Raw genomic sequence first — 17,219 nt, forward strand, 5'->3', positions numbered from 1 at the left:
CTCTACCAAGAATTAAAAAGACAAAACCAGAATGCAGGCAGTTATGGAGAGAAATGGACATTTCTGCTGTATTTTGAAGCTGTAAAAGTGTAAGGTCAAATAGTTGTGTTAAAAGACACTGAACCTATATTCAAAGGAACAAGGAAAGCCAAGTGAAATGGTGGTAACCATTATGATGGCTTCTAGAATGTCATAAAAGAAAGTGGTGAGAATTTTTTTAAATGCCTTGATTAAACATAAAGCTATTGACCAAGAAAGAATATAATTTTTATAAATGTTCTAGAAAAAATGTATTTGTATAAATAACTATTTATACAAATGAAAAAAAGGATTGGCCTCATCAATAACTTGGGAACCCTTGTGGTAGAAGTAGAGTTAGTTTTCTGAACGTTTTTATTTGGTCATGATGTTGGTCTGATATAATTAGATAATTCTGTCCTGAACAGATGAAAACTCATCATCCCTATACTCAGAGAGGGGAAAAAAGAGCCCTAACCTAAAAACAGTAGAATTTGTTTTAAGGAACCCATGTCCTAATGATCAATGTCTGACTACTGTTTTCTTCTAAAAATATCTTTAAAATGGATCTAAAAGTTTTCCCCCGGAGAACTCAATTAACTCCGCAGTTCTTCCCCTCAAGTATTATTGACAATTACTTATTTCCTGAGCAAAGTGGCATTTCTTAACCTCTCATGAGACCTTAATCTTTTGAATTTTATCCTGATATAAGCAAGGTCTTGGGTTATCCCACATTTCCTGAAAAAAACTCACATAAACTATCAATGTAATCAGTTCAGGAACTTGTTTCTTATTTAATTTTATATACAAATTAGTTTACAAGAATCTTTTGTTTCACTTATTGTGTTATTAATCCCTTTTATTTATAAATAAGTCCTGGCTGCCAACTATTGATTGCCAATAGAGAAACTTAATAAGCAAGCTGAATTTCATCTTAAGAATTATTTTATGCCTTTCCAATACACTCTATCAGCTTTAGGACTGGTCGACAGCAAAGAGCAGCCTACACCGTATTTTCTTTCAGCACATCCTATAAAATACTTGAGATCTTTTGGTTCACGAACTGTAGATCAACAACAGCTCGTAGCTGGTTGGATCTCATGTAATGTCTGACGACATTGTTAGTGCCTTGGACTCTCTTTGACTTTCTCAAAGAGGATGACAAATTAAGCATTCCCATGTGAAGATGTCTGCTGCAAGAATATACCCTCCATTCCAAGTACTGTCAGGACAAGCCAGACATCTTACATAAGCTACTCATTTATATTGGGAAGACTGTCAGAAGTAATTCATTATAAGTAATGACATACACATTTGGAATAACTTGAAGCAACCCAGTTATCTTGAATAAGGTGATCTTTGGATATTTAAAACAACCAAGGGGAACAGAGGCAGTTTAATTCTACAGATATAAAGACATTTTTTTTTTCTTTTTGGATGAAGGACAGAAGAAAGCTTTCCAATAAAACAGGCGCATAGGACAAATGTCTTCTCTCTTTTGTTCCAAGAGATGAATGGAAAATATTATTCTCTGTGGAAGATATTTCTTTAAGGGACTTTTTGCACATATTACGATGACAAGTCTAGCTCAGAGTTAAAATAGAGACTATCTGTAATTACTTACAAATACTAAAATGTACAGATGCAAAGAGATACAAAGACACAGAAAAGACACAAATGCGTAGTAATGAATTAACATTAATACATTATATAATGTATTTACAACTTGAAAAAGATTGTCAGTACATTTAGTGAGGTGAAAACAATGTCAATATTTAGGACTATCAACAAGGTGCGATTGGCAGAGTTGCTAAAATGTTGGAAAAGGGACAGATTTACGATCAGGGAAGAATTCAACATCTGTGAGCCGAGGTGGTTTGGGAAAGATTATGAAATAATTAAAGAAAGAGGATGTTATATAACTTATTATTATAAAAAGGAAGGGCTTTGCTTGGGGAGTAAGGAAAATAGTTCATGTATATTGTGTTTCCCCAAAAATAAGACCTAGCCAGATATCAGCTCTCATGCATCTTTTGGAGCAAAAATTAATATAAGACCTGGTCTTATATAAGACCCATTATATTATATTTTATATTATATTATATCCGGTCTTATATTATAAAATAAGACCGGGTCTTATATTAATTTTGCTCCGAAAGACCCATTGGAGCTGATGGTCAGGCTAGGTCTTCTTTTCGGGGAAACAGGGTATAGGTTTTAAAGCAGAAGATGAAGGATGTAGACTAACTGCATCCCCGGCTGCAATGGAAAAACACCATGAGAATCAGAACAGAGGGCAAAGTGAAATGGCAAATGGGGGGATAATAGCCCTCTCCCACCACTCCAAGCTTTGACATGTGATGTTTCCTCTCCCTACTAAGTTTTTCTCCCCTTTGTAGTTGATATTTTAAGACCAAGTTCAAATGGCAACACATCTGTGAAGCTTTCTCAGAAGCACACAAGCAGAATTAGTCACATGATTCTTGGCTTTAACAGAATTTTGTACATGCCTATAATTTGGCAAATAACATCATTATCTACACCATTAACTACAATGTGTTATGCTCTGCCCCTGCATTCTCTCATTCGCCATGTATACTCTGTTCCTGTATTATCTCACGTAATGCTCACGTCAACCCTAGTGGGTACCATTATTGCTGCCTTTTTGTAAACGAGCAAGTGAGGCTTAGCAAAGTCAGCGAACTTACCTAACTAATCTTACACAGCTTCTGAGTGTCCAAGCTAGAATCTCATATACTGGTTTTTTTTTTTTCTGTTTTGTTTTGGTAAACACTGGATTTTATTTGAATATCACCAGATTTTCCATTTGTGTCATCATTCTCTTCCAGAATCTAATTCAGGGTACCACATTATATTTAGGTGTCTTGTTTCCTTAATCAGTCTTTCCTTGTGTTTCTTGTTTTGTCTTGAGGGAATGGGCCAGAATCCCATAGAATGTCCCCTGTCTAGATTTAGCTAATGTTTTCCTCATGATTAGACTGGAGTTACGGGCTTTTGGAAGGAATAGCAGAGTATCCGAGTTCTCACAATGTCAGGGGTACATGACATTCACATGACATCACTGATGACGTTAACCTTCATCACTTGGTACTTAATTATCTGTTGCAGGTTTGCATCTCTTCCAAGGAGTAGAAGTTCTTGGGAGAGTTTATAGCCTCTCAGTAACCTCTGCCGTTGAAAACAATACCTGGAACATGTTGGTTCCTTCATACACCAGAGAGGAAGGAAAGGAAAGGTGAAGAGAAGTTTCTGCAGCAGCCCAGCCTAATGCCTCGTAGACTGAAAAACAGGAGGATTCCTAGGGTTGGCATTAACTGATGGTGTGAATTCTGGGGTGCCAGAGAGACCTATTAGAGAGGGGCAGCCTCAGCTGGGATGGAAATGGCCAAGGGTAAGAGAGTGGTAATGAGTCATTCATTCAACATGTGTTTACTCTGAGTGTGATCCGTCTACAGAGTCCAATCCCCCAATTTTAGGGATGTCATGAGATCTGAAAATCTGAGATTATTTATCCACGTTTGCATAGCGAATTACTGAAGAACCACAGTTCTGGTGAGTAGTGAGGAACAAGATGAGTGTGCAAGGCAGGATAATCACGCATAAGTGCTTGGGTCAAAATAAGCCCAGAACAGTCACAGGTTAGTTGTGACATCGATTTGAATGGGTCAGATGCAAATTGAAGAAAACGTAGTGACAAATAAATTTGTAATATGAAGGGTGAGAAAGATTACATATGTTTTAATGAATAAGCCGGTGCAGAGACACAGGCAGATTAGAAAGCAAGAAGACACATGACAGGATATGACAATAAACTAGACAAAGCCATCAAATAAAGATGAACAATGACTTTTAATGCGTGAGATCTTCATCCGCCATTAACCCAGTGTGTGAGAGGGAAGAAATAATACCTTTCAGATGATTCTCATGTTTAACTTAGTTTGAGAGGCCTGGCTTAAGGAGTTCGTGGGAAAGCTGTGGATGTGGGAAAGCCAGGAGGGAAAGGCCGGGAGAAAAGGGAGGTGGGTGTAGTTTATATGCTCCACTGGGATTGGCTGGTATTTTGTTGTATGAAAGAAGGCACAAAATTTAGACGTCCATGAATTCCCTACTGCTGGTGGGAGACGATACAGTTTTATAGGATAGTAGGGTATCCGTTTACTGCTTGCCTACCCCAGTGAGAAATTAATCATTATCTTAGATCCTTCACTTACATTGAAACACTTACTTCCTCTCTTTTTCCCTTTGAAAGAGCATGCTTTTACATATTAAAGCCGTGGAAGAAAGCAAAAGAAAACAATCCATAGATTTGACTAGAAAAATAATTAAAACTTCTTTTAAAAAAGAACTATATAAAAATTAGGGAAACCTTGGACAAATTACAGCAATATACCAGGAAAAAAAGTATATGTAATATGTATACACATGTACATAGGCTTATATATATTATATATAAACTGTTCATATACTTTGATTTAAAAATCTGATAAATGGGAAAAGATATTAATCTAAATGTTTAAGTTCAACAGAAGTTATTATTTATAATATATAATTTAATAATTATATTGTTATATTACTTATTAACAAAATGTTTAATAATCAGAAGTGTTTAGGAAATTATTAAAAGAGGTAAGCATTAAAAATATTAAACCTTTTACAATATATAGTTTAAAAATTAGAAATTAGTGTTCTATCAAAATAGTAAAAAAATTCAGTACATCTTATCTATAATTCCACTTTTGTGAATAAAGAAATAATCCTAAAAAATTGGTGATATAGCAACACACTGGAATGTTATGCAGCCTTTAAAATAATTTTGAAAAGCATTATTAATGATATACAAAATGCTTACATACATTATTAAGTGACAAAAAGCAGGATTCAAAACTGTACACAGAACATAATTACAGAAAATATCCATGAGATAGAAATATCTATGAATGCGATTATGATATGTTATGTTGTCTTTTTTACTTTTTTGCAATTGCCTAATTTTCTACAATGACTACAAGATTTTTTAATAGCAATTTCACTGGGGTATAATTCATATACCATGCAACTCACCTGTTTAAACTGTGCAAATCAGTGTTTTTAGTATATTCACAGAACTGTGCAATTGCATATATTATTTACATAATGAGAAAAATTTAAATAAATAGATCTATGGTTTATAGATGCCCTGTACAAATACATGTCCCTCTTTATATAAATAGATCTGGTCTATATTTAACCACAATGAGGAGCCACTTTCAAAAATGCCGACCAACATATGCCCTGAGTAGCTCAGTCAAAATAAATGACAGGTAGCATGGTCCCTTTTCTAAGGCTAGTTACACTCTCACATATTCTTAATGGAAGTTCAAATAAAAATGGAAATTTGATCACAGTAGTTACCTTTACAGTGCTTGTGATCTGGAGTCGGGGTATAGCCCCGGTGACACGAACACATGTAGGAGCCTTCCAAGTTGGAGCAAGTACCATTTGTGCAGACCTTTGGTTCCAGGCACTCATCCACATCTTGAAGAATGTTGCATAATGGGAAGGGAAAAAACAAACAAATAGTTGAGGACAGAAAAAAGAAATCTAACATGAATAAAGCTAAATTTAGTTAGAAATGGAAAGAGCGGATCTTCGTTGAGATAAACTTTCAAATTACCCGTCAGGAAGACAAGAAACTCAGGTGTGAGCTGCATATACAATGGTTCTATGCCTTCACTTAGTGCCTTAACTGACTTTCTGAAAAGTAACTAAAAAAAGGAGTCAAACATGCTCTATGAGTGGAAGCCTTCAATGGAAGGCTTGTTGTAAGGGGGAGAGGGAAAGGAACAGCATCCCTGCAAAATAACATACTCCAAGAAAGCAAAGATGGTTTGAGGTCTACCTGGGGAACTGGTGAGTTCAACAGGATGTGAGGATTCTCACAAGCAAATGACAGGACTCATGACCCAAAGAAACTAAGAAAATGCATAACAGAAAGGTGAAAAGAAATTTCTAATAAAATGTTCGAAGATGGCATTGAATCAGTTATCATAAAAACCCATCTAGGGTTCAAACATAAGCCTATTTGGGCAGTTTGAATGTAGGGGACAGGCTGACGAAGTAGACAGAATAACAACAACAGCTAATTTTATCAACAACTTAGCTGCATGCAGGCACCAAAGGCTTTACATATATTATCTCACTAACAAAATCCAGAGGAGCTAACCGTTTTATGGAGAAAGGAACTGAGACATAGAAAAGTTCGATAGCTTGTTCAAAGCCACACAGCTAGAAAATGGTGGCTCTGAGATTTGAATCCAGTTAGCATTAACTCCAAAGCCCAAACCCTTCCTTCCAACCTGACTGTAAGTTTCCCTCACAAAGTTAAGTCTAGTGACAGTAGAGAGAGAATGTATGAGTTTATATTTGTTTTTGTTATTTGCTAACGTGGCATTTATACAGAAAATAATCATCTAAATGTTCATTGATTTCATTCCATTCAACAAACATTCATTCACGCATATGGAAGCATTGTTAATTCAATTTTTTGTCTCATTTGAATGCCCTGAGTAAGTCCACTGCATGTGGCAGGGGGAAGACATGAATAACCAAAAACTTAGAGGAAAAACAGCCCACAACGTGCTATAAATACACAGCATCATAATTTAGGCTTAATTTTAGAAGCAATCCATAACTTAAAGCATCTTAATCATAACGCAGAGAAACAATACGGAGGAAACGGCTCTTGATTGCATCCATTTCATTTCCCAGTGCTCACCACAAAAGCAGTACAGCTTCCTCCCCTCTTAATGTTAACAGGCAGAGTCATGGACACATGCGCAACAGAGATCCAGTTTTGGCGAGCAATCCAGAGCTCAGATTGCATTCCTTTGCACTGCATTTCATTACAAGTGGATTCTACTTTTCTTATAATAGAATTCAGAAATTAAGTATAAACAAAATAAGGCACAGGGTGTCTGTATGTGTGGGAGTGTGTTCCATATGCATATTGAGAACAGCCAAGCAACTGGCCCTGCCTTGGTCCCCTACCCAACTTTCACAGAATCACTAATTATGGTGAACTGACCTTTACGCCATGACAACAAAAACAGAGCTTCCAGACTGACTGATTATCCATCCTTCCTTTGGTTGTGGGACTCCACTTTCGTCAAAATGGAAAGCAAACAACTGGAAAGAAGCCTCCAAATACTGGAGCCCAAGTAAATCATGGGACAGAAGGGGCCTAGATACTCAGAATGCACATCTCTGACAGCAACATGAGAAGGTCATGTCTAGTATCTGGTTTGGTTTCCAAAAGGTGAACAAGTTGAAAAACATATGGATTGCTCTCTAATTACTCATGAAGCAGGGCATGTAACTTATAGGGCTGCAGATAGCAAAATCAATTTAAGACCATATTTTCTCTAATTAACAGACATAGTGAGTTACTATTCATGAGATAATTAGAACAGTTCTATTTTACCAGGCTACTACCATGATTAACAATGAAGCAGAATGCCTTGAAATATCTAGGGCAGACTGATGTGTTTCTTCTTTTATTACAGACATAATTGCATGGAACCAGAATCCTATCAAGTCAATCATTTACATGTAGATACAACAGCTGGAATTGAATGAGTATTTAGCCTTAATGGAGTTTTTATGCTTAAGGAAGTAACTATATAAGAAGATACCAGGAAAGAATCTCTATTTGGGGTCAAAAGGTACAAATCAGTTATGAGGATGTAACGTACAGAGTGGCGATTCTAATTGTAATACTATATTGCATATTTGAAGGTTGCTGAGAGAAGTGATCTTTGAAGTCCTCACCACAAGAAAAAAACATCTATAGCCATGTATAGTGACTGCTGTTAACTCGACTTATGGTGGTGAGTACTTTGCAATGCATACAAATATTGAACCATTGTATTATACACATGAAACTGATATAACATTAGATGTCAACTATACATCAATTTTAAAAAGGGTCTCTATAGAGAATGAAAGTGTCTAGAGCAAGGCCTCACTTGGTAGATACAAGATAAGTGAAATAAACTTAGTGTTTTATCTTTAGCCCAGACCTACCTCCTAAACTGCAGATCCCTGTACCTACTCGGTCAGACATCGCGACTTGATGTCCTCTTGGCACCTCTGAGTCTTCTCAGCCCAACTGACCTTTCCCACTGCCTTCTCTTTATGCTGTCTCCCATGTCAATATGTGGTCCCACTGCCCACTCAAATTCTTGTCAGAAACTTGGGCGTCATCTTTCTAGATTTCTTATGCTTTCACCACATTCAATTTATTACCAAGTCATATCAATTCTACCTTCTATATACCTCTCACATACACCCACCACTTTATTTCATTCCTATACTACCATTCTCTCTCTCAAGGGTTACTGCCACAGTCTTTTGTTTCTCTACTTCAAGTTTTACTCTCTTCTAACCCATTATCCAACCTGCAGCCAAGTAATCTTTCTAAAATACAAATCCGAGCAATGGTGTTGCTCCTCTACTTTAAAAATCTTCATTGGTTTCCAGTGTTCTTCCGTTTCATCAAGGATACAAACTTGTGGGGCCCTGAGTGGTCCTGGTAGACGGCGAGCCCCAACCCTTGGGAGGATCAACCCTTGGGAAACAAGGTGGTCCCTACACACCTCACCATCCATCACTCGCAGCCCCTTACTCCTGCAGCAGAGGGAGATGGTTACATTTTTGGTTCTCTATATTGGAGTTCAAAACTCATCTTACTCCAAGATTATGGTCTTATAGAAGAGTCACAGTACCCAAATTCTTACAATGCATATATATTCACTTTAAAAGGGAAACATCAAAAACTGCACACACAGAAAAATGGCTTCCAAACTCTGGAGACATAACTTGGCATTTGCCATTCAATGAATTAATTAAAAGCTCCCACAGTAAGGAAGTTGCCAGGGTCATGCATATGAGGCCAGCACTTTGTGGATATGATTGTTCCAAAGCTTATGAATCTACCTCACTACACTATCCCCCAATCCGAACTGATCCTTCTCATCTATAATGCCCTGATAGACTCTAACACGCGCCTTGTTGAAAACTAGAAATGCCACACATATAGAACTTCCTGTACCACTACTCTACTAACTCTACCAGAAGAGGCAGTCAAGACAGCCAGGAATGATTGGTCCTTAATGAACCCTGACGATTCTTACGGTCATCACTTCCTTTTAAAAATGTGTCATTTGAACCCTCATCACTTGAACTTCATCACTTGAACCCTGTAGTCCACAGTTCTTTGTGAAGATCCACATGAAGTGCTGTGGTCCTTAGTTCCCAAATCCCACCTTCTGTCCTCTCCGGTGGGAAGTGAGGACACTAACCTCTCCCCAGATCTCTGGCAATGTTCGCTTCTCCACAATTTCACAGATGACTCCCAGCTGGCCAGGAATCCCACCTGCAAGCTTTCTCATTGTCTTGGGGTGGAATTCATCTGGGTCAGGAACCCTTTTGAAATTGCCCTTCCTAATATCCTGGGAACACACGAGAGGGCCGGAAGCCCCTCCCTGGCTTGACCTCTAAGGCAGAGAAAGGGGATTCAGTGGCTGACGTCACACAAGTCAGCCCAAGGCTGTGCTGCCACCCCTCTTCCTTTTCACATCTCAGCTCCTTGGGGTGGACGGGGATTGGTTCCAGAAGAACAGTTTGCCTTCACTACTTCCTGTACTTTCAAGGACATGAATCTGTCAACACTGTGACAGATTCCATTCAGCCTCATTTAATTCCTTAGTGACAGACACAGGTTTCAATGAATGAGCACCATTTGATATAGGAAGAAAACATCTGATTCTATCACTATAGCTACATAAAAATACAGGATTACTTCTTGCCCCAAATATGCCACTAGTTCAATTGTCCCCCAACTATTCTTCACACATAGTCTTTTATACTAAAGATGATGGGAGAATATATTTGACAGAGAAGCGAGCATGGCGAAAGGAGAGAGAGATGCTGGTTAGGCCAAGGTGACGAAACAACCTCAAGTGCACGTGAGGTACAGTAAATCCTCAGGGTCTCAGCCCCTCATCAATTCCCACCAAGTTTAAATATGCAGTAACAGAGCTGCCTACAAAAATGTTATACGTTCCTCAAAGACTCATCACTGCTTTCCCAAACTGGAAAACAGCCAATGGTACGTACATCCAAGATAAAGAGCCCGGGACAACCCCAGAAAATTAATACACTAATCTCACCAGATCACTGGCTTCTTACCTTACCTTTCCAAAAGAACATTTGTCTTTCAGCAAAATTCAAATGGGGCTATCTATGGTGCAAGTCTGACATCTGAAGACTCTAGAATCCATGAGCCATTATTATTGTTCCTTGCAAGGGACGATTCCAGCCCACAAAGATCTCTCCATTCTATGAACTTTTATTTTCCTTATTACTGTGTTTCCCAGAAAATAAGACCTGCTGGACCATATAATTAATATAAGACCGGGTCTTATAATAAAATAAGACCCGGTCTTATATTAATTTTTGCTCCAAAAGATGCATTAGAGCTAATGGTCCGGTTAGGTCTTATTTTTGGGGAAACACAGTATGTTAATTATATTGTTGTGTTCTCTAATTTTCTTCGGTGTACATAAGAGAGATATGAGTTTCTGTATAGAACAAAACAAAACACTAGCTTTGGAGAAAGAAGACCTGGGATCACGTCCTACCTAGCTCTGCCATTCATCACCTATGACCTTGAGCAAGCCCATTAACCTATTTGGGAATCAATTTCTCTGTATGTACTACAGGGATGAGTGCCATGAAGATCAAATGAAACATTACGTTTACAATGTTTCATTGTAACATTTGTTTACAATGTTTCATTGTAACATTTGTTTACAATGAAACATTACATTCAAATGAAACATTCATTTATAATGAAACATTGTAAACTATATAAAGAGAAGATTTTTGTTACTATAATAACTAATGTTCCCACACAGGCATGCTTCCTATCTTCAGCAAAAGTATTTTTTTGGTTTTGTACTGAGATATAATTGACATATAACATTGTATAAGTTTAAGTGATGCTTTGATACACTTATTTATTGCAAAATGATTAACACAGTAGCATTAGCTAACACCTCTATCACATAATTACCATTTCCTTTTTGTGGTCAGAACAATTAAGATCTAGTTTATAATTCCGTATTGTTGTCTTTAATCACTATGCTGTGTATTAGATCTCCAGGACTTATTTACCAACTAGTCGCAAGTTTATACCCTTAAACACCTCCCCAATATCCCCACCCCTCTCATAATCATGTTCTACTCTGCTCTTTTTTGCTTTTTTATCTTCCCTGGCATCTAGCAGACATATAGGTAGGTGCTCAATAACAACTTATTGACTGATTAGAATATAATTAGCATATAATAATTTAGGGACACGTCTGATGTTTGCACATTTTATAACATCTGTAAAAGGTAGGTGTTGAGCTCAGCTGCCATCTTATATACAAAAAAAAAAATCTAGAGAAAAGTCTCATTTCAGATAAGTCTATGAATACAAGGTCTGACAATTAAGTTCGCCAACTTGTTGCAACGATGTTGCTAACCTTTTTTGATGTCAGAGGGGTTATTCATGATGAATTTGTACCAACTGGACAAACAGTTAACTAAGTTTACTATTTGGAAGTGCTGAAAAGGATGCATGAAAAAGTAAGATGACCTGAACTTTTTGCCAACAATTCATGGCTCTTGCATCATGACAATGCACAAGCTCATACTGCACTGTCCTTGAGGGAGTTTTTAGCCAGTAAACAAATAACTATATTGGAACACCCTCCCTACTCACCTGATCTGGCCCCCAATGACTTCTTTCTTTACCCGAAGATAAAGGAAATATTGAAAAGAAGACATTTTGATGACACTCAGAACATCAAAGCTAATTCAATGATAGCGCTGTTGGCCATTCCAGAAAGAGTTCCAAAACTGCTTTGAAAGGTAGACTAGGTGCTGGCGTCGGTGCATAGCTTCCCAAGGGGAGTACTTCGAAGGTGACTGTAGTGATACTCAGCAATGAGGTATGTAGCACTTTTTCTAGGATGAGTTCGCGAACTTAATTGTCAGATATGGAGTATTCATATACTTCATAAGGTTAATGATGAATCTTAAAATTTGAAAATAAATCCTAGTGTGAAAGAAGCTCCTAGAACAATGGGCTCACCATGTTTATTCTGCAAGTTCTCTGAGCCTGGTTTTGGTTAAGACTGTGGCTTAACCAGTTGCCAAGTGGATTGAATGATACATATTGTTCAAATGCCTAAGACCTAGTACATTTAGAAAACGTAAATGGGAGTCACAAAGTCATCATTAACTTAATTGCAGGCTGACAATAGATTACTCTGATCAAAATTTCAGAAATTTGTGTTCCTGAGTCACATGGTCTGTCACAGACAGTAAAGCAAGACAATAAAGTCCCCTTAAAAAGGACTACATATATAAAATTATAGTTTACATTCATTATTGTTCAGCTTCAGCTTCAGGTGTACAGTGCAGTGATCAGGCATCTACCTCATCCCTGAGGTGGTCTCCCTAATGAGACAAGCGTCTATCAGATACCCTACAAAATCTTTACAACATTACCAATTACATTCTCCAACCTGACTTTCGTATCCCCATGGCCATCTTGTGATACAGTTACAAGAAGTGGAGTACATTGGGGAAGGGGGGTTCACACAGTGGGAGGGATATAAATGATAAATGTCTAAGTATTACTTTGTCTTGTGCACCTGAAACTAATAATAATAAAAAGAAAATGTATAAAAAATAAAGTGGAGTACAGCATTAGGAATAGAGGCAGTGGAAATGTAACGGCTGTATGCGATATCAGATGGGTAGTAGATTGGGGGAGAAAGGGGTTATCACTGTGTGAGGGATATAAATGATAAATGTCTAACTATTACATTGTTTCGTACACCTGAAACTAATTTAAAAAAACAGCTTTTTCTAAAGCACACAAAAAAATAAAATTAAAAATAAACTTACAGAGTTTTTATAGGGGGTGATGAAAATGTTCTACAATTGATTGTGGTGATGGTTGTACGACACTGTGACTATACTAAAAACCAGAGTTGTACACTTTAAACAGGTAAATTGTAGGATGTGTGGTTACATCTCAATAAAGCTGGCTTAAAAAAAAAATGGCTAGCTGCATACACCCACCAGGTGGTAAACAGTTTGTCTTGTGAAGGTGAGCAAAAAGAAAAAAAAAAAGAAGTGAAAGAAAGGAAATGGAAGTATTGCAGAAACTGAAACATTCGTTAGGCATGATCAATGATCCTACAGAGAAGCATTACAATCCTCAAGAAGTATATTCCAACTAACCAGAAATGCTCCGAAGTTAAAAGGAAACTGGAAGATTGAAGATAACTCCTATTTGTAAGTGAAAACTATGATATAGGGCGAGTTAAAATCTGTATGACAGGAACTTAGAGAAAGCCAAAGAGAAGGTAGTTACACAGAGAAATTCGACATGTAATTTACTTAAAGAGGTATCAGTTATCACTGCATTTCTTGTATTTCAGGACAAGGATGGTAAAAGGGGGAGAAGAAGGTTGGTTATAACATTTATTGGATCCTTCCTTATGTCAGACACCTTGCTAGATGATTTATATTGCATATCAAATTCTGACAATAAAACCTACGCAGAAAATATTTCAGTTCCCATTTTACAGATATTAAAACTAATCTTCAGAGAGGTCACATGGCCCAAAATCTATCTAAATTCAAGGAACTATGATCGTTATATCAGAGTTACTCAAAGTACCTCTAAACAACCATTAGAGAATTTTCTTTGGGGGATGGTTCTAGTCAGGTTGGAGTCAGGCTAGTTCTCCATGAGTCAAGAGAATCCTGTAAATTGAGTACCTGACAAGCTGGCTTCCCTCAAGAAAAATCCTGGTTTAAGAAGCCAGTTGGACGTAGACAGAACCCAGGATGATGAAACAGTCAGCAGAGACAGGGATTGGATGGGCAACAACTCCAGGCTGAATAAGAGGTCCAAGGAATACAGTGTTGAATGATGAACGTGGCTCTCAAGAGAGGACCAAAATCCACAACTTGAAAGAAGAAGCTACATTAACAGAGGAGCCAACAAGAGTTTCCAGAAAGTACTACAGGATAGATATTTTGAAAGTGGACAATAAACTATTGAGAATGAAGGATCGCACGCCCTGAACTAGTGTGTTCCTAGTGACAACACCTGCTGACATTTTACCTGTCTCTGCCCCAAACAATTTCTGTTCTAATTCATAAATCAAGGAGCCGCATCCGTCAGTAAGATCCAGCTTACAGGGCACAAAGACAAAGAGGCCATTAACGGTCTCGGCAAGTTCACCATTTAGTTCGCAAAAGAAGCAGAAAGTGTAACTGGCATCAAGTCCTTGAAGAAATACAAGGGTCGAAATAGCAAATCTTAATTCCTAATTAAACCATTTCACAGGAAAAAGGAGCCAAATTGGCTCTTAAACTAGACGAGTGTAAAAATGAAAAATAAAATAACTATACTGCCAAATGAAAGTACTATTATATGAAACACTGTACAAGTTTAATTACCTAATTTTAAAATATGCAGTCAGTCAGAGGATAGTGTCAGAAAAAGAAGGATACTGAGACACAGAGTCTAGAACAGCCCTGTGAGGTGGCAATTATCTCTATAGATGACAACTAACCTGTGCCAAGTGTAGGACTTGTCTTCAAACAGTGAGATGTGGGAAATTTAAAAAAATATCTTTAATGTTCTCATACCTTAAAGGTTGGACAAAAACAAGTCTCATCGACGTATCCTAAATTACCTGGACTAAAAGGATATAAAGTGCCACTAGTCACAAATAACTGTTAGAGACAAAACAAATAGCATGATTAGCAAGGAACACCTTGTACATAATTTCTCTCTGACCACCACGGAATCTGTAACACTCCCTACTCTCCCTTACATTGCTTTTATTTCCTTCGTGGCACTCGTCACATCTGACACACCATATACTTTACTTGCTTGCTTGTTTATTTGTAAGCCTCATGTGAGCTCTAGAATATAAGTGCAATGAGGGGAAGGAATTTATTTTGTTCACTCTCACTCCCCAGAGTCTAGAAAAATGCCTGGCTCATAGTAGGCCCTCAACTGTTACATGAATGAATAACTAACTGTATGTCAAGTTGTGTTACCCATGAGCTCAACTCAAAAACAAGCTGAAGTAAGGACTGCACCTTCTGGAAAGAATCTTTGGGTATGAGAAGTACAAAGGTGAGAACTCAAATGGATAAAGGAACAAAAACAAAAAGATATAGATGGGTATTCATGAGCATTGTCAGAGTTTCACAAGAAATCCAGTCCATTCATTTGCTCAGTGTGAGCAAAGAGGCATGTTGCAATATCTATCTGTTTTCTGTCACACTCAACTTTTTCAACATTTGAAAGCTCTACCACCGTAAAAAAATTAAGACGGAAAATCCATTTTGGTGTAATCTGCAAAAGCCCTCATGAGAAATTTAGACGAGAGCAAGTCCAATTGAGCAAGGATGGAACTGCAATTACATCACAGAAGAGAAACTTCAGCTATAGATTACACAGAGCCTAACATTTTACAGAGCAGAAGGAAAAAGTACAGTGCCTCATTTTAATAGGAAATGCATGACCCTAGGAATGCAAAAACGAAAGCTATTGCTTGGAACAAGTGGCTAAGTGTGTGACTTTGGTTGAGTAACACAGTGACCTAATATTTCTGCTTATGATTCTACTAATCTGGTTGGCAAAGTGAAATGACTTCTAAATGAGGTGCTGTGTTCCTGTCCTCAACTGGAACAAAGCAGTCACAATTAGATTGATTGCCTACATCTAGGTATAAGAGGTCATTTATTATTATTACCCAATCGAGATAAACGCATTTATATTGAAGAGTAATCACTTGCCACTTTGGTCAGTCACATTCCATTAGTAAGTTCATGAATCAGGGCTATGTTCGTACCTCTATTGTGCATTTTAGTTATCTAAGGTAAAGTTCAGGCTCTGTTCTTGGATTATAATATGCATCAGTGTGTGAAAATGAGAACACCAATGGAACCTTCATAGACAACTATAAAGTTTAGGCCAAATGGGGAAATTGAAACCAAATGCACTTTCTGATCAGCACTAACTACATGAACAAATTCTTATCAAATACACAATTAACGAAAGTCTTTTCTTCTCCCCAAAGGTCAACATCTCACAACTCCATTGATAGCGACTCTTGCAGATGGGCATGAGGTTCAGGGCACGGGACCACCTACACCAGCTACAGAGGCTTAGCTCGTGCTGCCTGGTGGTGAGGGCACAGCTTTGAAATTGGGAGTGCCTTTGCCAAGCCTACCTATTCCACCCTCTCTAAAATACCTAAATGTCTTCCCAGAGATGTAGTACTGGGCCAACACTTTTAACAGGACTGAGAGGGTCTGGCATGGTCTGCCCGCTCATCTTGCAGCAAATCTTCCCTTGATCCCTGTTCTTTAGCCACACTGGCTTTTCGGTTGCTGGAGCACGAACTGCTTCTTCTTTCTACGAGCCCCCTACATATACTGTGTCCTCTGTCCAAATGGTCTCCCTCCCATCCCCTTCCCCAGGTAAAAAACTCAACTCATGAATTCTCCTGCAGGCAACTCATTCTGTCGTGTGTTCCTGTAACACCACAGAAGCCCCCTTGCTAGCACTTGTCTGATTTGTGCATTTGCATTGATTTAAGAGATGTCTGAATGAGTATCAACCTCCCCCACTAGATAGCAGGTTCCATGAGGAAGGTACTTTTTTTGTTCCCTTATAGTATCCCAGCACTCAGTACAACTCTGGGTATATACAGTAAGTTCTTCATCATTTCTGGGGGGAAGGATAGAAGGAATGAGTGAATGAAAAGCTTAACTCGCATTGTCAGAGTCTGGCATGGAGTGGAAGAGTTTAACTTTTAAGGAACAGATCATATGGCAGACAGAAACACCAAGGAAAACCATTAAGAGGGAAAGCTAACTAGAGCACAGGAAATGAGACCAAAAGCAAAGTTACCACTTATCTCAGTGCCTAATGTCGGTACTAAATACTTACTAAATATTTAAATCAATATATATGAATATGAAGGGCATGAGCAATCAGTCAGGATTTCTCTTTCTACATTTCCTACTTCTGCTACAAGTTTGTGTATGTT

At 37.9% G+C, this 17,219-nt stretch overlaps 1 protein-coding gene across 10 annotated transcripts in view; it reads right to left on the bottom strand.

Moving 5' to 3' along the window:
• LTBP1 (latent transforming growth factor beta binding protein 1) overlaps positions 1–17,219 on the bottom strand; it is a 348,164-nt gene that overhangs the window by 80,506 nt on the left and 250,439 nt on the right. For all 10 annotated transcript variants that reach the window (XM_033124736.1, XM_033124740.1, XM_033124734.1 and 7 more), the window contains one exon: positions 5,431–5,553. In XM_033124736.1, coding sequence (XP_032980627.1) covers positions 5,431–5,553 — 123 coding nt within the window. The remainder of the gene's footprint in view (positions 1–5,430; positions 5,554–17,219) is intronic.

Source organism: Rhinolophus ferrumequinum, chromosome 13 (genome assembly GCF_004115265.2).
Source record: "Rhinolophus ferrumequinum isolate MPI-CBG mRhiFer1 chromosome 13, mRhiFer1_v1.p, whole genome shotgun sequence".
In the NCBI taxonomy this organism is placed as follows: Eukaryota; Metazoa; Chordata; class Mammalia; order Chiroptera; family Rhinolophidae; genus Rhinolophus; species Rhinolophus ferrumequinum.